Source organism: Hyperolius riggenbachi, chromosome 2 (assembly GCF_040937935.1).
Source record: "Hyperolius riggenbachi isolate aHypRig1 chromosome 2, aHypRig1.pri, whole genome shotgun sequence".
NCBI classification, from domain to species: Eukaryota; Metazoa; Chordata; class Amphibia; order Anura; family Hyperoliidae; genus Hyperolius; species Hyperolius riggenbachi.
This window is the reverse complement of record NC_090647.1, coordinates 409,673,468-409,699,646: the sequence shown is the minus strand read 5'-3', so window position 1 is coordinate 409,699,646 and position 26,179 is coordinate 409,673,468. Positions and strand designations below refer to the sequence as shown.

At 41.8% G+C, this 26,179-nt stretch overlaps 1 protein-coding gene across 1 annotated transcript in view; it reads right to left on the bottom strand.

Moving 5' to 3' along the window:
* Positions 1-16,800, bottom strand: part of LOC137544514 (amine oxidase [flavin-containing]-like) — a 266,964-nt gene extending 250,164 nt beyond the window's left edge. Inside the window, exon 1 of the mRNA XM_068265600.1 lies at positions 16,661-16,800. Coding sequence (XP_068121701.1) covers positions 16,661-16,706 — 46 coding nt within the window. The 5' untranslated portion in view covers positions 16,707-16,800. The remainder of the gene's footprint in view (positions 1-16,660) is intronic.
* Positions 16,801-26,179: the final 9,379 nt, after the last annotated feature.

The following is a 26,179-nucleotide window of genomic DNA, read 5'->3' as shown; positions in this document are numbered from 1 at the left end:
GCATGGAAGGCATTACGCCTACCCGATTCCCAGTACCCCAACTCAACGCAACCCCAGAAAAAGATGTCGTGTCTGCAGCAAGGCTGGAATAAGGCGTGACACCCCCGTTTACTGTCCCCGCTGTCCTGACCAGCCTGGCCTATGCCTAGGGGAGTGTTATGAGAGGTACCACGAGAAGGCACACTTTTAGAACCTAGGGAACTACAGACACAGCAGTAGGCACACAAGGGTCTCTCAGTGCTATTTCACACTGGCGCGATGCGTTAGGGCAAATTGCCTAGCAAAAGTCACACTTTGCGGTCCCTCCCTACGCCGGAAGTGCTTGACTTAACGCTAGTGCATGCCTACGTTACTGCGTGGCTTCTGCGGCAATTTGGGTCGGCCCGGAAGTCATGTTAGTCTACGGCGACGCAGTTAATTACTAGGCCGAATGCTACTCTTGTGGTATTCCCTGAAGATCTATTTTGGGCGAGACGATGCGGCGGGCTCGACCGACCGGATAGGCCAGTATGCAGTGTGAACCCAAACATCAGGTTTTGAGAGATCCAAATACACTGGCCTGCCAGAAACCTCTCCTTTCACTTGGGACAGAATGCATAATGTACTTCGCCACATATCTGTGCGATTTGCACTTTGCACATTGACCCATGGGGGAGGAGAAGTTTATCCTCAGCTCGCAGGTAAAAAAAACAACAACAAAAAAAAAACCAGGTAAGCAAAAAAGTTAATATTTGGTTACCAATGTTATTGTTTGGTTTGAACATATTTAATAAAGTTTAAAAAGTTAATGTTATTGAAGTGCTTTGCTGCTTGCTTGCTTTTTTTTGTTTTTTGTTTTTTTTCTTCTTCTCTCTTTTTTTCCAACCGACCAATCAGCTGCAGCACTGATGATGCATCCTGACAGAAGCATTGCGCTTCTGTCAGGTTACACAAAATCGGTGCATGCAGCGCTGTAGGACGAGATTTCTCCTCCACAGTAAAAAAGATACGTTTGCCGAGGCATATGGGCCAAGGTGTGGTGTTGGGGTTCATATGCTTTGGCAAGCACTTTGTATCAAAAAAGAACTCAAGCAATGATTTCTCCATTCACATTGATCAATGTGGATGAATAAATCAGGATTGCCTGGGCATACGAGCTGGTGGGTTTGGATTTTTGGGGTGGCATCTCCTATGTCCAGGCGGACACCTTCCCCTCCTTTTTGTTTTGTTTTTTCGTTTTTCTTCTCTCTTTTTTCTATCCAGACCGACCGAACGACCGACCAATCAGCTGCAGCACTGATGGTGCATCCTGACAGAACATTGCGCTTCTGTCAGGTTACACAAAATCAGTGCATGCAGCTCTGTAGGACGAGATTTCTCCTCCACAGTAAAAAAGATACGTTTGCCGAGGCATATGGGCCAAGGTGTGGTGTTGGGGTTCATATGCTTTGGCAAGCACTTTGTGTCAAAAAAGAACTCAAGCAATGATTTCTCCATTCACATCGATCAATGTGGATGAATAAATCAGGATTGCCTGGGCATACGAGCTGGTGGGTTTGGATTTTTGGGGTGGCAGCTCCTATGTCCAGGCGGACACCTTCCCCTCCTTTTTGTTTTGTTTTTTCATTTTTCTTCTCTCTTTTTTCTATCCAGACCGACCGACCGACCAATCAGCTGCAGCACTGATGGTGCATCCTGACAGAAGCATTGTGCTTCTGTCAGGTTACACAAAATCAGTGCATGCAGCGCTGTAGGACGAGATTTCTCCTCCACAGTAAAAAAGATACGTTTGCCGAGGCATATGGGCCAAGGTGTGGTGTTGGGGTTCATATGCTTTGGCAAGCACTTTGTGTCAAAAAAGAACTCAAGCAATGATTTCTCCATTCACATCGATCAATGTGGATGAATAAATCAGGATTGCCTGGGCATACGAGCTGGTGGGTTTGGATTTTTGGGGTGGCAGTTCCTATGTCCAGGCGGACACCTTCCCCTCCTTTTTGTTTTGTTTTTTCGTTTTTCTTCTCTCTTTTTTCTATCCAGACCGACCGACCAATCAATCAATCAGCTGCAGCACTGATGGTGCATCCTGACAGAACATTGCGCGTCTGTCAGGTTACACAAAATCGGTGCATGCAGCGCTGTAGGACGAGATTTCTCCTCCACAGTAAAAAAGATACGTTTGCCGAGGCATATGGGCCGAGGAGCGGTGTTGGGGTTCATATGCTTTGGCAAGCACTTTGTATCAAAAAAGAACTCAAGCAATGATTTCTCCATTCACATCGATCGATGTGGATGAATAAATCAGGTTTGCCTGGGCATACGAGCTGGTGGGTTTGGATTTTTGGGGTGGCAGCTCCTATGTCCCTCTTTCTTTTCTTTTTGTTTCACATTTTTTGGCAGATATTTGTTCATCCACATTGATCGATGTGAATGAAGGGATATTTGCCGTTCATTTTTCCTTTCAGCCCAGAATGCACTACCTGTATGCCCAATATAAGGAGTATAGCAGAAATACTGGCCATACATGTAATGATTGCAGAGGCCCTAAAATGCCAGGACAGACCCCACAAATGACCCCATTTTGGAAAGAGGACACCCCAAAGTATTCCGTGAGGTGCATGGTGAGTTCATAGAAGATTTTGTTTTTTGTCACAAGTTAGCATAAATTGTTGTTTTTGTTTTTTTTCACAAAGTATCCTTTTCTGCTAACTTGTGACAAAACATATTTTTTTTTAAAAACTCATCATGCCCCTCATGGAATACTTTGTGGTGTCTTATTTTTAAAATGGGGTCATTTGTGGGGTTTGTTAACTGTCCTGTCATGTGGGGGGGGCTAAATTGTGAGCACCCCTGTAAAGCCCAAAGGTAGTCTTTGCACGTTGGGCCCCTTAGCGCAGTTAGGCTGCAAAAAAGTGCCACACGTGCTATCGCCGTACCCGGGAGAAGTAGACCAATGTGTTTTAGGGTGTATTTTTACACATACCCATGATGGGTAGAAGAAATCACTCTGTAAATGGCAATTTTTTGATTTTTTTACACACAATTGTCCATTTACAGAGATATTTCTCCCACCCAATATGGGTATGTGTAAAAATACACCCCAAAACACATTGTACTACTTCTCCCGAGTACGGCAATACCACATGTGTGGCACTTTTTTGCACCCTAACTGCGCTAAGGGGCCCAGAGTCCAATGAGTACCGTTAGCATTTCACAGGTCATTTTGAGAAATTTGGTTTCAAGACTACTCCTCACGGTTTAGGGCCCCTAAAATGCCAGAGCAGTATAGGAACCCCACAAATGACCCCATTTTAGAAAGAAGACACCCCAAGGTATTCCATTAGGAGTATGGTGAGTTCATAGAAGATTTTACTTTTTGGCACAAGTTAGCGGAAAATGATTTTTATTGTTTTTTTTTACCAAGTGTCATTTTTCGCTAACTTGTGACAAAAAATAAAATCTTCTATGAACTCACCATACTCCTAACGGAATACCTTGGGATGTCCTCTTTGTAAAATGGGGTCATTTGTGGGGTTCCTATACTGCTCTGGCATTTTAGGGGCCCTAAACCGTGAGGAGTAGTCTTGAAACCAAATTTCTCAAAATGACCTGTGAAATGGTAACGGTACTCATTGGACTCTGGGCCCCTTAGCGCAGTTAGGGTGCAAAAAAGTGCCACACATGTGGTATCGCCGTACTCAGGAGAAGTAGTACAATGTGTTTTGGGGTGTATTTTTACACATACCCATATTGGGTGGGAGAAATATCTCTGTAAATGACAATTTTTTGATTTCTTTACACACAATTGTCCATTTACAGAGATATTTCTCCCACCCAATATGGGTATGTGTAAAAATACACCCCAAAACACATTGTACTACTTCTCCTGAGTACGGCGATACCACATGTGTGGTACTTTTTTGCACCCTAACTGCGCTAAGGGGCCCAGAGTCCACTGAGTACCTTTATGATTTCACAGGTCATTTTGAGAAATTTGGTTTCAAGACTACTCCTCACGGTTTAGGGCCCCTAAAATGCCAGAGCAGTATAGGAACCCCACAAATGACCCCATTTTACAAAGAGGACACCCCAAGGTACTCAATTAGGAGTATGGTGAGTTCATAGAAGATTTTATTTTTTGTCACAAGTTAGCGGAAAATGACACTTGGTAAAAAAAAACAATAAAAATCATTTTCCGCTAACTTGTGACAAAAAGTAAAATCTTCTATGAACTCACCATACTCCTAATTGAGTACCTTGGGGTGTCTACTTTCTAAAATGGGGTCATTTGTGGGATTCCTATACTGCTCTGGCATTTTAGGGGCCCTAAACCGTGAGGAGTAGTCTTGAAACCAAATGTTTCAAAATGACCTGTGAAATGCTAAAAGGTACTCAGTGGACTCTGGGCCCCTTAGCGCAGTTAGGGTGCAAAAAAGTGCCACACATGTGGTATCGCCGTACTCAGGAGAAGTAGTATAATGTGTTTTGGGGTGTATTTTTACACATACCCATATTGGGTGGGAGAAATATCTCTGTAAATTGACAATTGTGTGTAAAGAAATCAAAAAATTGTCATTTACAGAGATATTTCTCCCACCCAATATGGGTATGTGTAAAAATACACCCCAAAACACATTGTACTACTTCTCCCGAGTACGGCGATACCACATGTGTGGCCCTTTTTTGCAGTCTAACTGCGCTAAGGGGCCCAGAGTCCAATGAGTACCTTTAGCATTTCACAGGTCATTTTGAAACATTTGGTTTCAAGACTACTCCTCACGGTTTAGGGCCCCTAAAATGCCAGAGCAGTATAGGAACCCCACAAATGACCCCATTTTAGAAAGAAGACACCCCAAGGTACTCAATTAGGAGTATGGTGAGTTCATAGAAGATTTTACTTTTTATCACAAGTTAGCGGAAAATGATTTTTATTGTTTTTTTTTACCAAGTGTCATTTTCCGCTAACTTGTGACAAAAAATAAAATCTTCTATGAACTCACCATACTCCTAACGGAATACCTTGGGGTGTCTTCTTTCTAAAATGGGGTCATTTGTGGGGTTCCTATACTGCTCTGGCATTTTAGGGGCCCTAAACCGTGAGGAGTAGTCTTGAAACCAAATTTCTCAAAATGACCTGTGAAATCATAAAGGTACTCAGTGGACTCTGGGCCCCTTAGCGCAGTTAGGGTGCAAAAAAGTGCCACACATGTGGTATTGCCGTACTCGGGAGAAGTATTATAATGTGTTTTGGGGTGTATTTTTACACATACCCATGCTGGGTGGGAGAAATACCTCTGTAAATGACAATCTTTTGATATTTTTTACACACAATTGTCCATTTCCAGAGTTATTTCTCCCACCCAGCATGGGTATGTGTAAAAATACACCCCAAAACACATTGTACTACTTCTCCCGAGTACGACGATACCACATGTGTGGCACTTTTTTGCACCCTAACTGCGCTAAAGGGCCCAAAGTCCATTGAGTACCTTTAGGATTTCACAGGTCATTTTGAGAAATTTCGTTTCCAGACTACTCCTCACGGTTTAGGGCCCCTAAAATGCCAGGACAGTATAGGAACCCCACAAATGACCCCATTTTAGAAAGAAGACACCCCAAGGTATTCCGTTAGGAGTATGGTGAGTTCATAGAAGATTTTATTTTTTGTCACAAGTTAGCGGAAAATGACACTTGGTAAAAAAAACCAATAAAAATCATTTTCCGCTAACTTGTGACAAAAAGTAAAATCTTCTATAAACTCACCATACTCCTAATTGAGTACCTTGGGGTGTCTTCTTTCTAAAATGGGGTCATTTGTGGGGTTCCTATACTGCCCTGGCATTTTAGGGGCCCTAAACCGTGAGGAGTAGTCTTGAAACCAAATTTCTCAAAATGACCTGTGAAATCCTAAAGGTACTCATTGGACTTTGGGCCCCTTAGCGCAGTTAGGGTGCAAAAAAGTGCCACACATGTGGTATCGCCGTACTCAGGAGAAGTAGTACAATGTGTTTTGGGGTGTATTTTTATACATACCCATGCTGAGTGGGAGACATAACTCTGTAAATGTACAGTTGTGTGTAAAAAAAATCAATAAATTGTCATTTACAGAGATATTTCTCCCACCCAGCATGGGTATGTGTAAAAATACACCCCAAAACACATTGTACTACTTCTCCCGAGTATGGCGATACCATATGTGTGACACTTTTTTGCAGCCAAACTGCGCTAAGGGGCCCACAGTGCAATGACTACCTTTAGGCTTTACAGGGGTGCTTACAATTCCGCACCCCCCAAAATGCCAGGACAGTAAACACACCCCATAAATGACCCCATTTTGAAAAATAGACACTTCAAGGTATTCATTGAGGGGCATGTTGAGTCCATGGCAGATTTCATTTTTTTTTGTTACAAGTTAGCAGAAATGGAAAACTTTTTTTTTTTTTTTTTTTGTGACAAACTGTCATTTTCCGCTAACTTGTGACAAAAAATAAAATCTTCTATGAACTCACCATGCCTCTTAGTGAGTACTTTGGGATGTCTTCTTTCCAAAATGGGGTTATTTGTGGGGTATTTATACTATCCTGGAATTTTAGCACCTCATGAAACATGACAGGTAGTCAGGAATGTCAGAGATGCTTAAAAATGGGAAAATTCACTTTTGGCACCATAGTTTGTAAACGCTATAACTTTTACCCAAACCAATCAATATACACTGAATGTTTTTTTTTTAATCAAAAACATGTTTGTCCACATTTTTCGCGCTGCATGTATACAGAAATGTTACTTTATTTGAAAAATGTCAGCACAGAAAGTTAAAAAAAAATCATTTTTTTGCCAAAATTCATGTCTTTTTTGATGAATATAATAAAAACTAAAACTCGCAGCAGCAATCAAATAGCATCAAAAGAAAGCTGTATTAGTGAGAAGAAAAGGAGCCAAAATTCATTTAGGTGGTAGGTTGTATGACCGAGCAATAAACCGTTAAAACTGCAGTGGTCTGAATGGAAAAAACAGCGCTGGTCCTTAAGGGGGGGTAAAGGCTGAGTCCTCAAGTGGTTAAGACTTACACTGCACTTAAGCGGGAGTACAACCTCCCTGGACACATGTATTTTAGATACCTGCAACTGAAAAATGCAATCCATGCACAATTTTTGTCAAGAGGTAGAACTTTATTGGTACTGTCCCATGCCACTGAGAGGGAGATAGCAAAACAGGAATTGGCTTTAATCCTGTACAAAAACCCTTTCTTCAAGGAGCCAACCCAGGATAGACAACCTCCTCCAGAAATGGCAAGTGGATATTCATAGCCTAACTGCTGATTCATGGGACAATATACTGGGGTTTTTGTTACGACTTACGTCTCAGCTAGAGACAGGCTAATAGCACTAATGTGTATGCATCATAGGTACCTTTAGCCCGCAAGGATACAGAAAATGAATCCCTCAGATCAGGGTCTTTGTAATAGGTGCCAACAACCCGAGTCTGATTATTTTCAGGTGGTGTGGTTATGTCCCACATATTCAATGGTACAAGACTCAGGTGCAGGCTGAGTTGCAACGAATCCAAATGATTGTCCTTAGGTGGAAGCAGCCTATACCACCCAAAAAAAGGGAATGGCCCGCATATGTCCTTAAGGAATTAGTGCTCCTGAAGTGTGTATATGTTACAGCCAGAAGTCTGGCCACTTCAGGTTCTGGCCAGTCAAAACACGAAGTTGCCGTTCACCTGCGGCCAATGTTAGAAATAAAAAGATTCCCGTAACATTCATGCATTTTGTGGCCATCTCACTGCGGCCAAATGTATCCAACCGGGGTTAATTTAATTAATTCCTCTGGCGGCAATGTCATAGATGAAGAAGCCAGCGAGACTGCCACAAAATGCATGAATGTTACAGAAATCTTTTTATTTCTAACATTGGCCACAGGTGCATGGCCACTTCGCGTTTTGATCGGCCAGAACCCGAAGTAGCCAGACTTCGGGTTCTGGCTGTAACATATAACGTATATATCAAACGAAAATGTTGTAAAAAAAAGTTTGGTCATGTTGTTTATCCTTCTATAAACTAAAATTGGATGACTAGCTGTAACGATAGGTGTCAGCAACCAGAGAGAATCTGATTATTGGTGATCTGCAGTATCACCAAGAATACAGATCTATACCTGATTATGGATGATCTGCAGAATCACCATTAATACAGATATAGTACTAACCTCTAGACACCTGAAGCGTGTAAGTGTTTGGTGTAAAAGTAGGAATTGAACCACCGGGGTAGCAGGTGGTCCAATTAGTAGAGAAGACTCTACTGCAGTCAAGGGCTCCAGGAGGGAGAGTCCCTAACTGGTTTTGCAGCAGGGCCCCCCTCTGAGGAGCAGGGGACCCCTGCAGGAGGACTGAGCACCCAAAGGTTGGGTGACAGCCAGAAGGGTCGGGCAGGCCGGGTCGGCAGCACACAGGCAGATAAAGTACAGAGACAGGAGACAGATTCGGTAACCAGGGACAGGCAGGGTTGGCAACAGTAGATCAGATGTGCGAAGGTACCGAATCAGAAAACAGAAGAGAAGTCAGGAGAGATACAATTCATAAACAGATATCCAATAATGCCTAGTCTTGAGTGTGAGGTCCATGGTCTCACACCCTTGAACTGGTCTAAGGAATAACACAGATGATATACAATATTCCTAGTCTGGGGTGTGAGGTCCGTGGTCTCTACACCCTGGAACTGGTCTAAGGAATAACACAGATGATATACAATATTCCTAGTCTGGGGTGTGAGGTCCGTGGTCTCTACACCCTGGAACTGGTCTAAGGAATAACACAGATGATATACAATATTCCTGGTCTGGGGTATGAGGTCCGTGGTCTCTGCACCCTGGAACTATGCTAGAGAATAACACAGATAATAATACAGTGAACTGGCTAAGTGTGGATTCCCAGGTCCTCCTGGTTCCACCACACTGAAGGATCTGACTAAGGTCTGAGTGCTAACACATAGGTATTTGCAACGCCAGACAACCAGCAACTGAACAGCAAGAGATATATATAGTCAAGCGCTCCACAGCGCCGCCCAACTCCCGTCAACCAATTACCTGCTGAGCTGGGATCAGCTGACCCTTCTCCTATTGGCATAAAGAGCCTGTCTTGTGGCGCGCGCGCGCGTAGCTCTCCATCTGTGTGCACTACTAGGTCCAGACAAACCAGAAGCATGTTGCTGCGGGGAAACCGCCGCTCTGTGCGCGGATTCCGCCGCCTCACTGTCAGAACGCGCGGCGGTTTCTCCGCAATCCGTCACACTAGCTTACTGAGGCCATAAACGTCTTAAGGGTGCAATAGGTACTCTTGGGGGAGATGCAACCAGATCAGGATTGTTTTCAGGCCCACAGGCCATTGAGAACACATTTGTCATATCCTGTAGTGTATTGTATTGCCCTGGAGCTCGGGACTGACTGGAAGTCATTCATACGTGAGGTTCTGTAATCACAGCAATGTTGTTGTTGTCATTGTTGTTTTCTTTTACAAAAAATTTATAAAAAATATTCTTTCAAAAAAAAAAATCTCTAGCAATACCAATATGGAAAATAGCAAGTTGGGGAGATATAATAAACTCTTTTTGCAGGCAATCTTTTATTATTAAGATCCAATACCATAGGGACTAGAGATGTCTCGAACCTTCGATTTTGGGTTTGTGAACCTTGAACACGAACTTCCGCAAAAGTTTGTGTTTGCACGAACCATGCTAGGTCAGGTTGACAGGTGAGGAGGCGGGGAGGATAGCGGGAGCCGGCGCTATGTGTCCTATGCGAGTGCATTATCTGCTATACTAATTAGTATAGCTCGTGGTAGATCTTCAATCAACTTAATTGAAGTTCGCAAGATAAGAGGATATTGGCATGGGACATTTCCGAGGATATTGGCGTGGGTACAGGTAAGTATTTCTGGTTAATTAAGAACATTAAAGGACTTTTTTGTGGTTGTGTTTTTATTTCATTTAATCCTTTGGTGAAATGGGTAAGGGGTACTTTGTACCCCTATACTCATTTTTCCTGGCTCGGGGGGGGGGGGGGGGGGCGTGGGCACCTGGGGTCCCCTTCTTAAAGGGGACTCCCAGATGCCACTATGAACCCCCCCCCCTGGGAGTCGACACCCCCACCTCCTCCTGGGGCACCGGAGGTGGGGAAGAGCCCCTTGTCCATGGATTGGACAAGGGCTCGGGGGAGAGGGGAAGGCTTGGCCGCCCCTATCCCCCGGAGCCCCCCAATACCATGGACCATGCAGGCTGGTATAGCTCAGGGTGCGAAGCCCCACGCTGCCGGGGCTCCGCATTCTGGCTATCCCAGCCTGCAAGGGGAACAAGGGGTTACAGAGAGCTCGGGAGGGGGGAAATTTCCCACACTCTGAACATAGCAAAAAAATGTAATTAAAAAATAAATAAATAAAATTTTTAATTTTTTTTAAATATTGTTTCCCACTATCTTTTTAACATATCCTGCAAATTTGGTGTTGCTAGGATGTAAGAGGCCTTTGCTATTAACTGCTAAAGTCGTTTTGTTTCCCTAAGAACTGTCATTTACACATTTAAATGTATAGTATTTTTCTTTGAAATTTTAAAATCGATTTTCTCAAAAAGTATAAGGTCTTTTTGAATTTTTTTCCCCTTGTAGTCACTGTTTCCCTCTACATACCGTGCAAATTTGGTGTTTATACTATGTAAGGGGACTTTGCTATTAACCGCCAAAGTCGGCAGGCGTTTAATTTTCCCACGGTCAAAAGGAGAATTTTAAAATTCATTTTCTCAAAAACTATAAGATCTTTTTGAAAAATGTTTTTTTCCTCTTATACCCACTGTCTCTATTTACATACCCTACAAATTTGGTGTTTATAACATGTAAGGGGGCTTAGCTATTAACCGTTAAAGTCGGCATCATTAAAGTCGATGGGAAAAATGCGAACACAAACTTTTTTGAAAAAAATTTGCGTTTACCAAACCGTTTTGGGCCATCTCTAATAGGGACTGTATGTTAGGGCAGTCCCAGAGAATGTGCGTTAATATTGTTGCAGTTATGCCAGCATAGTAGTGAGCCACTGGATGAGAAAGAAGCTAACCTTCTTGGAGTTAGATAACATTTCAGAAAGATTTTATGAAAGGTCTCTTGGTGGTTTTTACAAGTAAAAAGTTTACTGATTGTTTGTGTTGACACAACTAGATCTTTAATTTTAATAGGACAGTTACGTTCTTCTGTTGCCCAAGATTTTACATATTCTTGTAGATGAGTTTGGTCATCCCTCAAAATCTCTTTGTACTAGAGAGATATTCCATCTTTTAATTATATGGGAGAGTACTTATGGTTTGCTACTTGTTTAGGATTTATGAAAGAACACATTTGTTTTCTTTCAGGAAATGACTGATACATTAATATTTAAATATTTCCCTTGAGAATAAGGAACATTTTGATTGTAGAACTTGAAAGGGGCATATTTTGCCTGATTCCGTTTGTAAAAAAAATCCATCACCAAGGATATGCATGCTATTTTCAAGGCTTTTAAATCTAACAAAACGCAAAACGCCGGCGATTTTTGCCGGGCGTTTTGCAGGAGTGATTTTTCGTGATTTCAAGCAGGAAAAATCACTGAACACTGCGGTGATTTTGCAGTGATCGCGTTTAGTGCTTCTATATCACCAAAACATGGTCACCGGGAAATCGCCTGAAAATGGTGCAGGCGACGCGTTTGCATTTCGCGTTTTTGGGCGATTTGCGGCGATTACCACAAATCGCCCAAGTAAGAACGGGCCCATAGGGTTTCATTACGCTAGCACTTTTAAAAAGCGCTAGTGTTTGAGCGTTTTGCCAAAATCGCGGCAAAACGCTCTAGTGTGAATGGGGCCTAAGGCCCATATGCAATTCACTTTTTAACCTGAGTTATCTCCTAGGAGATCATTTTCATCTTCTCTTTAAAATAACTTTTAACCATTTTACAATTGAAAAAAGTACCTCAAAAGTACTATTAAAATGTATTTGAGTATTACTTCTATGAGGGTGTTCAACATTTTTGCTTCTGATTGAAACCGCCTTAAAAATTTAAATACCACTAGATTTTGAAAAACAACGTTAGTTAGGATCTTATGGATTTGTACAAAAAAATTAGACGGTAGTGGGATGATGTGAAGTGTTCTGAAGAGGTATAGGATCTTTCATTTGTAAGGCGTCCATTTTTCCAAACCATGACAATTAAATGACAATTCAAATTTACAGGTGGATTCTATATCTTGTATCGTAGGGGAATGAAGCTGTCCTCATATAATTTATGAGAGGTTTTGAAAGGTGTGTATTTAACAGTGACAGGAAATTTGGGCGCATGAGGCAAGTCGCATAAAGGGTGCCACCATTCACTCCCATAATATATATCGTTTGATGGGCGCCGAACAGGAAAAAAGGGCGCCCGGAGATTATTAACGTTTTCAACAGCGCCCGAAGATTATTAATGTTTTCAAACTGTGCTCGTGATGATTTAAGTTAACAAAATGCGCCGGTGACAAATAACGTTTACAAAAATACTAATCATATTTATCGTATTTAACTAAAACGTTATTTAAAATTGTATACCTTACTATTTGTAAAACATTATTATGCACGCAATAAAGCGATCACTAAGGGGGGGTTTTAGGGTTAGGTACCACCAGGGGGGATTTAGGGTTAGGCACCACTAGGGGGGGGTTAGGGTTAGGCACCATCAGGGGAATTTAGGGTTAGGCTCCACCAGGGGGGGTCTTAGGGTTAGGCACCACCAGGGAGGTCTTAGGGTTAGGCACCACCAGGGAGGTCTTAGGGTTAGGCACCACCAGGGGGTCTTAGGTTAAGGCACACCAGGGGGGTCTAAGGGTTAGGAATAGGTACAGGGAGGGTTCGGTTAGGTTTAGTTGTAGTAAAATGTTAGTAATATTTACTAATGTTTTACAACAGTTATTACGAACGTACTAAAAAACAATATTTTCAGATTTTATTACATGAAGGATTGATAAATTAAGGTTATTCACAATATTATCAGAATCAGAATCAGAATCAGAATTATACAATTATAACAATTATATATATTATCGTTTTTAAACAAACATAATTATAAGTTTCACTTTTAAAACAGGGAAGATTATCGTTTTCACAATTTGCGATTTCATACACATTATTAAGTGTTTTTTCATTTGTAAAACATTATTGTAAATGAAATACAACACAATATATTTATAAACGCTATTACCACTTATTGTTTACACCTCGTACCCTTTTTTCCAGACGCCCTTTTTGCATGTGCAAAAATAAAGTGATCACTAAGGGGGGTTTTAGGGTTAGGCACCACCAGGGAGGATTTAGGGTTAGGCACCACTAGAGGGTTTTTAGGGTTAGGCACCACCAGGGAGGTCTTAGGGTTAGGCACCACCAGGGGGGGTCTAAGGGTTAGGGATAGATACAGGGAGGGTTTGGTTAGGTTTAGCTGTAGTAAAATGTTAGTAATATTTACTAATGTTTTACAACAGTTATTACGAACGTACTAAAAAACAATATTTTCAGATTTTATTACATGAAGAAACGATAAATGAAGGTTATTCACAATATTATACAATTATATCGATTGTTTTTTTCATTTGTAAAACATTATTGTAAATGAAATACAACACAATATTTTTATAAACGCTATTACCGCTTATTGTTTACATCACGCGCCCTTTTTTCCAGGCGCCCTTTTTGCATGTGCGCGTATTTAACAGAACAAAGTCCTGAACAAGGGGACTACTAAAACTATGAAAAGCCAACTTAAAAAAGTTTAGAAACTTCCTAAGATACCAACACTTTTGAATATTGTAGTATGTACATCCTTTATAGGGGCACCATTTTTAATTATAAAAATGGTGCAATGGATAAATAAAAAATGTTTTTAACCAAAGAAAGCATTTATAACCACAAAGCATGAGAGAGATATAAATATAAAGACTGTCATAAAAAAAAACATGTACAGGTAGTCCCCGGTTAACGAACAAGATAGGGACTGTAGGTTCATTCTTAACCTGAATCTGTTCTTAAGTCGGAACACTGTGCCATCTCTGTCCCCTGTACCTCCTCTGTGCCCCCTGTGCCTCCAGTGTCCCCCTATGTGTCACCTCTGCCCTCTGTACCTGCTTAGACAAGTTTAAAAGCCATTTTTTCTTAGAATGTTTTTTTAATCGATTTTCTCAAAAGTCCAATTTGAAATTTTTTTCTTACTTTTTCCCATGGAAACACAGAATCCATGCCATTCATATCGGCGGGTCGTTCGTAAGTCAGGCATTCGTAAGTCGGGGACTACCTGTACTTGCAAAACTTTAAGGTGAAAAACAAGTTGCTGTTTATATGAAGTCACATAAAAAAAGTTTTACACTTTTTTTTTTAAATTCAAAAATAAATAAGGCTAAGAATATAAGACTTCTAATAGATCAGGCAAGGAACCCGATTGTGGATGATCGCCCTAAAGCTTAAATTAAAATGCATGTTTTGCTCCTGTCTTTACCAAAGATATACATACATTAATCTCCTCGGGAAGGTGTGCAGGCAAGTTTGAATGAAATCAAGATAGATAAGTCACCTGGCCTAGGTGTTGTCTACCCCCAGGTATTAGGAGTTGAGTTCCTTTATTTAAAAGGGCACTTTATCTTTCTGTGAGGCCCGTTCACATCTAAAATCGCAAAACGCCTTGCGGGAGTGATTTTCCCACAATTAACACGGAAAAATCACTGGACACGTGGCGGTTTTGACGCAATCACGATTAGCGGTGCTATGCATGCTAATCACGATCGCTAAACGCTAATTGCGAATCGCCTGCAAACCGCTGCATGTAACACGTTTGCGGTTATCGCTAACCGCAAATGTGGCAGTGAGAACACTGTCATGTATTACATGCTGCAGCGTTTTTTTAAAAACCGCTAGCGGTTTGCCTTGAGCGGGAATCGCGCGATTCCCGCTCAAGTGTGAATGGACCCTGACTCTCTTTAAAGTTGGTCAGTCTCATATGACCAGGATACAGCTGGCATTTTCCCTTTTTACAAGAAGGGAAAAAAACAGAACTGAGAAACTATAGACCTGTAAGGTTAATAGCAACCATGTGTAATAAAATAAATCATATTTGTCATAATACATATAATATGCATACCTATGGAACAGATGTACCAAGGCTGTGTTGGTTTGCAGTACAGTGGAGAACCTAAACGTTCCACCCAACATAAGCTGGATATATTTTAGTCTGCTACTAATTGGCAAAATCTTGCAAACCAATCCTCTTTTAGATCAGACTATTGCACAGACCGATGAAAGTGAAGTGAAATAGTAATTATGCAGTTATAGTGTCATGTATGTACCTGTAGTGAAAATGTGCACAATCTGAATTTATTGCCCAAAAAAAAAAAAAAATCCTGCTACGGGTGTGTGCACTTGACTGCAATTGCACGGATGCTATTATAGAAAGGTTTTAGCAATCCTGTTTATGCTTTGTTATAAAGAGGGGCAAGGTTTTTGACTTTACAAACCATTTTTAATAAATATGAGCAGGCCATGTTTGCTGGATCATCTTGGTTTTCCATGTCTGCAGCGTTCTCCAGCCTTATAGAACCTTAGTAATTTCTGCTTATCATGTCTTATAGGTATACACTGTGTTGCAAACAATAAATTGTGTGTGTGTGTGTGTGTGTGTGTGTGTGTGTGTGTGTGTGTGTGTGTGTGTGTGTGTGTGTGTGTGTGTGTGTGTGTGTGTGTGTGTGTGTGTGTGTGTGTGTGTGTGTGTGTGTGTGTGTGTGTGTGTGTGCGTGCGTGCGCGCGTGCATGCATAAGATCAGCTATCTAGGTAAGATGAAAACAGTACAGGTGTGACAAATATTATGTTAATGCTGATTTTGTTTTTATGCCTTGGTATCACCAAAACTAATGTTGTCTTGTGCTGTATAGTATTGCTTGTTCTATTTGTCAGCCTAAAGAAAATCAGACCCAGATTTTGATGAATTTGATACAGGACAAAAAGTTATTAGTGATCAAACACATGAATATAAATACTTGAGAATTGCTCCTCTAGTCTTAATTAAAACAGTCATAGGACATAAAAAAAAAAAAAGATTTGGCCTTTATAAGCTGTGTCCTGATGATGAGATGCTTTCTCTTATAGGGAAGATCTATATTTTTATTAATGAATCCTCTGATGCTTTGACTGTCCCTGGGCTCTACCCTTTTGTATGACCATTCATATATTTTCAATGCAACCAACAACTTGTTGCTGCATCTTAGTTAACATTTCTCATTTATTAATCGTTCAGCAGGTTGTCTCATATAAATATATATATATAATATATATATAACCTGTATAACCAAAACTGCCACTTGTTTTAACGTCCTTTAGATATTGCAAATAAATAGTAATCTGGCTACCCTGATGGTCTTTGTCAGCTTGAGTTTAGCAGCCTAGACAGATTATAGAGATAGTTTCTACAGGATGTCTGTGGATTAAGCAATGTGTACAGAGAAGATCAGATGCTAATATTTACTGACAGCAGCAATATAGTAGGTAGTAGGATATGTACGTGCATGAAGTATCATTCATTATAGGAAAAACAGTAAAACAATTAAAACGACAAGTATTTTTGTTACATTTAATATAACATTTTCTATTTACGCACCTGAAATGCCAGCTCCTATGACAATCACGTCGTGTTTATTGCTCATGCTGCTTGTGCTGTTTGTTCTAAATGGATTTGCTCCTTTATTCCTCTGCAGCAGACCTGATGCTAGAGAGCTGAGTGAAGCTGGCAAGGATCTCCTCTTATCAGCTGTCAATAGCTATATCTTCCAGGAGGTGGTTCTGCCTCTAAACTCCACCTTCTGACACACTGATATGGGAAGTGAATGATCCTCTTATAAAAACCTAGCTCAAACCTCCTGTGCTGAGCAAACATCAGGCTGCTTTAGGCACTATTTGGCTAGTCATAATTCTTTGCAGAAAACTCCCTCAAGTGGTGAAAGCAGAATATATCACAAGATGACAGAAATAAAAGAAATAAAGGATAAATAAAATCTTGACTGAAAATATAATTATATTGAAGATCACTTTAGAATAAATATTCTAAATTAATGAATATTAATACATACATAAAAGTGGGTGATTTTTTGTTTGTATGTACTAGAAAGTGATGGTGATGGAGACATTTACTGTCTTATTTTCTGTTTTGACCCACCCTTGAGAAAAGCCAAATCATTAAAAACTAGCCAACAATTATAACTAACTGGCAAGGATATCTAATGTGCGTGGACTCACATATACTGTACAGGCATACATCAAATAAGGGCGCCAGGAAAAAAGGACGCAGGATATAGCTGACACTTTAAGATATAGTCTATAACAATATTTTTATCATTGTTTCATCTTTATCGGGGATAGAATAATACATATATTAAAATAAAATTAATAAAAATCACAAAATATCGTCTATAACAATGAAAACAAATATATTTACAGTCTTAATAAGCATAGTAAGCATAGTAAAAAATTGGTAAATATTACTGATATTTTATTACAACTAAACCTAACTGTACTCTCACACAGAACCTTCCCTCTGGCAATGCCTAACCCTAAAGGTGCCCATACACTCATCAGATTGGCAGCAGATAGATAAGAAATGCATCTGATGATCTATCTGATGCGTTTTTAGAACATTTTTTACCAGGATAGAATTCCAATAGATTTCAGTCTGTCTTTTCTTCCCCTCCCTCCTTGTGGAATTATCAATAAAGTACAACATTTTAATGAATTACTTAAAGATTGAAACAATAAACGTTAAGGGAGCTAATTCAGGGAAAAAAGGGGTAGAATTTTAACAGAATTAACTAAGAATAAAATAGACATAGCCTTTCTACAAGAAACTCATTTCAAGAGTAAATTTGAACCAAGCAAATATTGCAAAAAATATAGCCTATGGTATACTAACTCGAAGGACAGGGGCAGATCGTGTGGGGTGGCCACTATATTTTCTTCCAGGATCTGCTTCGAACCAAGTCAGATTTATAAAGACGATGAGGCTAGGTTACTAATCTTGGTTGGAAAATTGAACGGTCAAACCGTCACGCTGGCAAACATATATGCACCAAATAATGGCCAATGTGCTTTTATAAAAAAAGCATTGGATAAAGTGAGTGAATTAAAAAAAGGGAAAATTATAATGGGAGGAGATTTTAACCTCCCCCTTGAACCCAACCTAGACTCCTCGAAAGGTATGTCCCATATTTCAAAAAAACAAATTACATCCCTCACACAACATTTAAAAAATTATGGAATGGTAGACGTCTGGAGAATTTATAACCTCGGGGTGAGAGATTATACCTTCTATTCGGGAGTACACAATACCTACACTAGACTAGATTTATTCTTATTGCCACAAAATGAAATTCTGGAAATAATAGAAATAAAAATAGGAAGTATTACTTATTCTGACCATGCACCAGTGATACTCACCCTTAAGTGGAACAAGGATGTCACGACTGATTGGCGGTGGAGATTGGACAGCTCTGTCTTGCTTGACCCTACAGTGAAGGAGACAGTAGCGACCCAGATTAAACAATTCTTCACAGAAAATCAGGGTTCAGTAAATTCCGGAAAAATAATGTGGGATTCCTTTAAACGCGTTATAAGGGGATCCTTAATAGCAATAGCAAGTAAAATTAGAAAACAAAAAACGAAGCAGCTAGATAATTTAATGGATGAACTCAAAACAGCGGAAGCCATACATAAGGAAAATCCTGAGCAGGATAATTTTTTGAAAGTTAATTCAATTAGGCATAGGATAAATAAAATATTAAATGAAAAATGTAGTAAAGAATATAAAAAACTCAAAAAAGATTTTGTCATAAACTGTAACAAACCAGGAAAACTTATGGCCAAGCTATAAAAAAAAAAAGACAACAGCCCAATTCATAGAAAAAATACAGAATCATTTCGGTCAATTAAGCTACAGCACGCAAGAAATAGGACAAGTATTTGGGAAATATTATGCAGAGCTATATAGTATAAAGCAGGAAATGCCATTTGATAATATGAACAGGTATCTCACACAAGTAAATTTACCAAAAATTACAGTCGAGAACAAAGATACGCTGGATGCCCTGGTAACAGAAATAGAGTTTAAAGAGGCAGTAAATGTGCTTAAAATCGGTAAGAGTCCAGGTCCCGACGGGTTCACCTCGGAGTTCTATAAAGCATTCATAAAGGAGATGGCACCTGACTATTGTTTAATGATTAATAATCTGGATGAAAGTGAGACCTTTTCTAGAGAATCAAATCAGGCCGCAATCACCCTAATACATAAAGAAGGTAAAGATCCCCTACAGTGTAGCAACTATCGTCCCATTTCGGTAATTAATATTGACGTTAAAATATATTCAAAAATTCTAACATTAAGACTGGAAAGGGTGTTAGATCAGCTACTGGGGAAGGAGCAGATGGGTTTTAGAAAATCGGGCAGGTTATCGGACAATATTTCTTCAGCAATAAACTTTATATATAACGCAAAAATTCGTAATGAAGATGCCATCTTAGTGGCCATTGACGCTGAAAAGGCGTTTGACCGTATTTCAAGACCATTTATCTACACAACTTTAGAACACTATAGTATCGGTCCCATCTTTATCAAACGAATCAAAAATCTATATTTAAACCAAACAGCCAGAGTAAAAATCAATGGTACCTTGACACACTCCTTCCCTTTGGGGAACGGCGTGAGGCAGGGCTGTCCAATCTCCCCCCTAATATTTAATTTAGGCATAGAAGTGTTAATACGCATGATCCATTCTGACATGGAGATATCTGGGTGGCATATAGGTAACTATGAAAGTAAACTACTAGCATACGCGGACGACCTTCTTCTGACACTAACCAATCCTCTGACCTCTTTCGAAGCAGCAAATAAAATAATAACTGAATTTTCCAAATACTCGAACTATAAAGTAAATAATTCTAAAACTACGGTATTAACCACTTGAGGACCTATGGCTTTCTACCCCTTAAGGACCGGCCACTTTTTTTCCATTCAGACCACTGCAGCTTTCACGGTTTATTGCTCGCTCATACAACCTACCACCTAAATGAATTTTGGCTCCTTTTCTTGTCACTAATAAAGCTTTCTTTTGGTGCTATTTAATTGCTCCTGCGATTTTTACTTTTTATTATATTCAGCAAAAAAGACATGAATTTTGGCAAAAAAATGATTTTTTTAACTTTCTGTGCTGACAGTTTTCAAATAAAGTAAAATTTCTGTATACATGCAGCGCGAAAAATGTGGACAAACATGTTTTTGATTAAAAAAAACCCATTCAGCGTATATTTATTGGTTTGGGTAAAAGTTATGGCGTTTACAAACTATGGTGCAAAAAGTGAATTTTCCCATTTTCAAGCATCTATGACTTTTCTGACCCCCTGTCATGTTTCATGAGGGGCTAGAATTCCAGGATAGTATAAATACCCCCCAAATGACCCCATTTTGGAAATAAGACATCCCAAAGTATTCACTGAGAGGCATAGTGAGTTCATAGAAGATATTATTTTTTGTCACAAGTAAGCGGAAAATGACACTTTGTGAGAAAAAAAAAAAAAAAAAAAAAGTTTCCATTTCTTCTAACTTGCACCAAAAAAAAAAAAATGAAATCTGCCACAGACTCACCATACCCCTCTCTGAATACTTTGAAGGGTCTACTTTCCAAAATGGGGTCATTTGTGGGGTGTGTTTACTGTCCTGACATTTTGGGGGGTGCTAAATTGTAAGCACCCCTGTAAAGCCTAAAGGTGCTCATTGGACTTTGGACCCCTTAGCGCAGTTAGGGTGCAAAAAAGTGCCACACGTGGTATCGCCGTACTCAGGAGAAGTAGTATAATGTGTTTTGGAGTGTATTTTTACACATACCCATGCTGGGTGGGAGAAATAACTCTGTAAATATACAATTGTGTGTAAAAAAATCAAAAGATTGTCATTTACAGAGGTATTTCTCCCACCCAGCATGGGTATGTGTAAAAATACACCCCAAAACACATTGTACTACTTCTCCCGAGTACGGCAATACCACATGTGTGGCACTTTTTTGCACCCTAACTGCGCTAAAGGGCCCAAAGTCCAATGAGTACCTTTAGGATTTCACAGGTCATTTTGCGGAATTTGATTTCCAGACTACTCCTCACGGTTTAGGGCCCCTAAAATGCCAGGGCAGTATAGGAACCCCACAAATGACCCCATTTTAGAAAGAAGACACCCCAAGGTATTCCGTTAGGAGTATGGTGAGTTCATAGAAGATTTTTTTTTTTTGTCAAAAGTTAGCGGAAAATTGATTTTTATTGTTTTTTCACAAAGTGTCATTTTCCACTAACTTGTGGTGGACGACAAGGGGCTTTACAATGACCTTAGTTGCCCGTTGAATTTGGACTGGCGTGTCTGTGTGAATGGTGGACAGAAAGTAAACGTCCCTCTTGTCCCTCCATTTCACCGCGAGCAGGTCTTCAGTACGCAAGGCGGCCCTCTGCCCCCGTTGAAGTCTGGTGGTAACGAGCCGTTGGGGGAAGCCCTGGCGACTAGGCCGCGCAGTGCCACAGCATCGGATTCCTTCTAACTTTAAGTGCTGAAAGAGGGCCACACTTGTGTAATAATTGTCCACAAAAAGATGGTACCCCTTCCGGAACAAGGGTGACACCAAGTCCCACACAACCTTTCCACTGCTCCCCAGGTAGTCAGGGCATCCGACCGGCTCCAATTTTGAGTCTTTTCCCTCATAGACCCTAAAACGACATGTATAGCCTGTGGCCCTTTCACAGAGCTTATACAGTTTCACCCCATACCGGGCGCGCTTGCTTGGGATGTACTGTTTGATGCCAAGGCGCCCGGTAAAGCGTAAGAGGGACTCGTCTACGCAGATGTTCTGTTCAGGGATATAAGCATCTGCAAATGTTGAGGACAGGTGGTCTATGAGGGGCCGAATTTTGTGGAGCCGGTCATAAGCAGGGTCTCCCCTTTCATGACAGGTTTCGTCGTCGTTGAAGTGCAGGAAGCGCAGGATGGACTCAAATCGTGTCCTGGACATGGCAGCAGGGTACAAGGGAACATGATGTACTGGGTTCGTAGACCAATACGCCCGCAATACATTCTGTTTCATTAGTCCCAAGTGAAGGATAAGGGCCAAAAAGATTTTAATGTCGGAAACTTGGACTGGTTTCCACCCGAAAGGCTGGGCATACATGCTCTCCGGGTGCTCGGTGATGAATTGTGTGGCTTTACGGTTGGTCTCAACCACAATTAAGTCCAAGAGAACCTGGGTGATGAACAGCTGCAAAAAGTCTAGGGCCGTTCCTAGATGAGCTGTCGCCACCTGGACTCCAGACTGGGCAGTGAAAGGGGGCACTACGGGTGCGGCGGAATCAGGGGATTGCCAATCTGGTTGTGCCAGCACCTCTGGGAGTCTATGGGTACTACGGGCCCGTCTTCTTCTTGGTGGCTGCGACGGGGGTACTACTGCTCTTGCCACCGTACCAGTTTCGACTTCCATGCTGACGCTCACCACTTCGCCAGGGTCTACAGAAGTACTGGTACCAAGTCCAGGAGATGCTGCGCTGCTGGTGCCTGCCTCACCAAGAAAACTATCAACAGCGCTAGCACCACCCTGCTGCCCTTGAGGCGGATCCTGCGCCACCTGCGGTCTAACGACTTGGGGTCTGGTACGCCTGGCTCTAGCCGGGACCATAGCCTCGTCATCACTATCGGTCAGGGAACCACTGCTTTCTACAGGTTCAAATTCGGACCCGGAAGATTCGACGGATGATTCTTCCCAAAAGAACTCATCTGACTGGTCCATGTACCTGTATACCTCGTCATCGGAAAGCCCCCTTCTTGCCATTGTGGATTGCTAAATTTATGGGGTTTTCCTCCGAGACTACCCAGAAAAAAAGAGCACCTACCTAGCAAAAAGGGAGTATTTGAGAGGTATTGGGGTTGGTGGGAAGTGGGGTCTCAGAGGCAATCAAACAATCACGGGACAATCAAATACAATTACAGCACAATCGACTCCAATCACAGCACAAGCAAATCTGATGCACTCGGAAGGTGGTGGTTGGGTGTGGTGGTGGGGGGGGGAGGGTAGGGTTGGTGTGGTGGGGGGGGGGTGGGTTGGGTGTGGTGGGGGGGAGGGTTGGGTGTGGTGGGGGGGAGGGTGGGGTTGGGTGTGGTGGGGGGGGGAAGGGGGGTTGGGTGTGGCGGGAAGTGGGGTCTCAGAGGCAATCAAACAATCACGGGACAATCGAAGCCGATCACGGGACAATCAAATACAATCGCAGCACAATCGAATACAAGCGCAGCACAATCAAATCTGATGCACTCGGAAGGTGATGGGGGGTGGTGGTGGGGTGGGGGTTGGTGGGAAGTGGGGTCTCAGAGGCAATCAAACAATCACAGGACAATCGAAGCCAATCACGGGACAATCAAATACAATCGCAGCACAATCGAATACAAGCGCAGCACAATCAAATCTGATGCACTCGGAAGGTGATGGGGGGTGGGGGTGGTGGTGGGGTGGGGGTTGGTGGGAAGTGGGGTCTCAGAGGCAATCAAACAATCACGGGACAATCGAAGCAGATCACGGGACAATCAAATACAATCGCAGCACAATCGAATACAAGCGCAGCACAATCGAATACAAGCGCAGCACAGTCAAATACAATGCACTTGGACGGTGATTAGGGGGGGTCTGAGGGCGATTTGAGGGGGTGGGTGGTTGATCAGGAGCCCGCACGGGGCAGACTGAGTCCTGATCTGATGAGAGGCAGACACAGGGGGTTACTGATCGCAGATCAGTTAGTGATCGCTGGGGAGGACAGATGTAAACAAAGAGCAGGGGATGTAATCAGGAGGGGGGTATGAGGGCAATCGAGGGCCTGGGCAGGTGATCGGTTACCCCCGCGGGGCAGTTAGGGTCTGCTCTGATGGGTGGGGGTGCTGAGGGGTGATGGACAGGTGATAGACAGGTGATCAGAGGGGGATCAGAGGGGGATCAGGGGGTAAGGTAGCTGTATACAAATGTATACAGTATACAGGGGGGTAGTCTGGGATGGGGTCTGGGGGTGATCTAAAGGTAGGGGGGGGGATCAGGGGTGACTAGGAGGCAGTTAGGGACCTAAACTAAGGGGCAGCATCGCTAGTTAGTGGCAGGTGGGGGGGGTGGGGGTTTTGCAGGGGTGCAAGGGTGCTAGGCAGGGGTCTGCTGGGGTGATCAGGGGGGGTATGAGGCCTGGGGTGGGTGATCAGGGGGGCTGTTAGGCAAAAAAACGCTGTGTGTGCTCTACTTACAAAGTGCTTCCTCCTCGCTAGTGGTCTCTGCAACAATGAGACCACGAGGCGAGGAGGAAGCACGTATAAGGCACTTTGTTTACCTAACAAAGTGCCTTATACATCCTGATTGGGCAGCTATGCGGATTCCTCCGCTCGCCGGCTCTGCTAAGTGGCCGGCGAGCGGAGACAAAATGCCCAAGTAACGATCCCGGGCGGAGGATCGCGTCACTGATGACGCGATCGCTCCGCCCATGCCCCTACAAGGACCGCCGCCAATTGTCAATACGGCGGTCCTTGCGGGGTGCACTTCCCGGCCGCCAATTGTCAATACGGCGGTCGGGAAGTGGTTAAACATAAAAAGTCCCGCCGAAATATTGAGTACCCTACAACTAAGGTATGGCATTCATTATACCAATTCTCATATTAAATATCTCGGTATCAATTTATGTAGTGATTTCAATGATCTATTTAAATATAATTATACACCAGTGAAAAAAGATTGTGAGAAGATACTGAGTAAAATGAAAAATGCCCAATTTAATACAATTGGGAACATCAACTTTATAAAAATGAAAATTCTTCCTAAAATAATATTTATAGTACAAAATCTGCCAATAAACATCCAGAGGAATTGGTATAATGTCTGGAACAATATATTTCAAAATTTCATATGGAGAACACCAAACCGCAGAATTTCATATAAGATAATAAGCAGGCACAAGAAATTGGGAGGAATGGGGGCACCAAATATTAAACGATATGCCCAATGTTTTCAATTGCAAAGAATCTTAGATCTCAGGATATGCGACCCGAAAAGATTCTGGACAACATATGAAAGAAGTCTGTTTAATTATGATATGCTGGATTCGTGGCACCCCCACACGGTAGTAAAACTCCTCCCTTCTATCAGCCATCCATTATTAGCACCTGCAATTAAAACCCATATGGAAGCTATAAGATCTATGTCAAAGAGCAACAAAATATCATTACTAACCACTCTACGCAATAATCCAGATTTTCAACCTGGCTTAACCTCAGGGTGGTTCAAGGAAAGTGGGCTCCCTCGAGATGTTAGAATCCTAGACTTGGTTGGCCACAGAGATTCCACATTGAGGGAGATCTATAACATAGTCAGAATGGATAAGGGGCTGTGGAGCTTCCAGGTCAGGAGCTACCTTTCCAAACATAAGGATAATATAAGTAAAACCATAAATATTTATGAAAAGTGTTTTCTTCATTCGAGGATGGGGAAGGGAATGACAGCAAATTTATATTTTCTTCTTGACAGTTGTCAAACTGATCCTCTACCTAAGTTCTGTAAAGGCTGGGAACAAGACCTAAATCATATCAAAAACTTGGATTGGGGAGCAGTATTCCAGGGAATTTGGACCCCCGGTTATACCTCATTTCAACTTGTTAATTATAAACTCATGACGAGATGGTACTTCACACCCTCTAAGATGGCTAAATTTAAAGGCGGGAATGGGAACTGTTGGAGATGTCTTACCGCATTTGGTTCATACATGCATATGTGGTGGTCGTGCCCGGTTATACAGAACTTTTGGAGAGAGATAGGAGATTTCATTAAACTTCCTTCCCCTTTTCATCCCAGTATAGCTCTGTTGAGTTGCATGGAACCTGACAGCTTAAGACATGCAAATAAACTAGTAACCCCTGCAGCAATTGTGGCCAGGAAACTTATGGCAACATCCTGGAAGAACCCCGAAGCTCCCAGTATGGAAGAGTGGATATGGATGATGTCAGATTTTCTGCAAGGTGGCGAGGGCTGTGTGGAAGATGCTGGCACCAACAAACAAATGGAGGAATGGAAAATTGCATGGGAAAAAA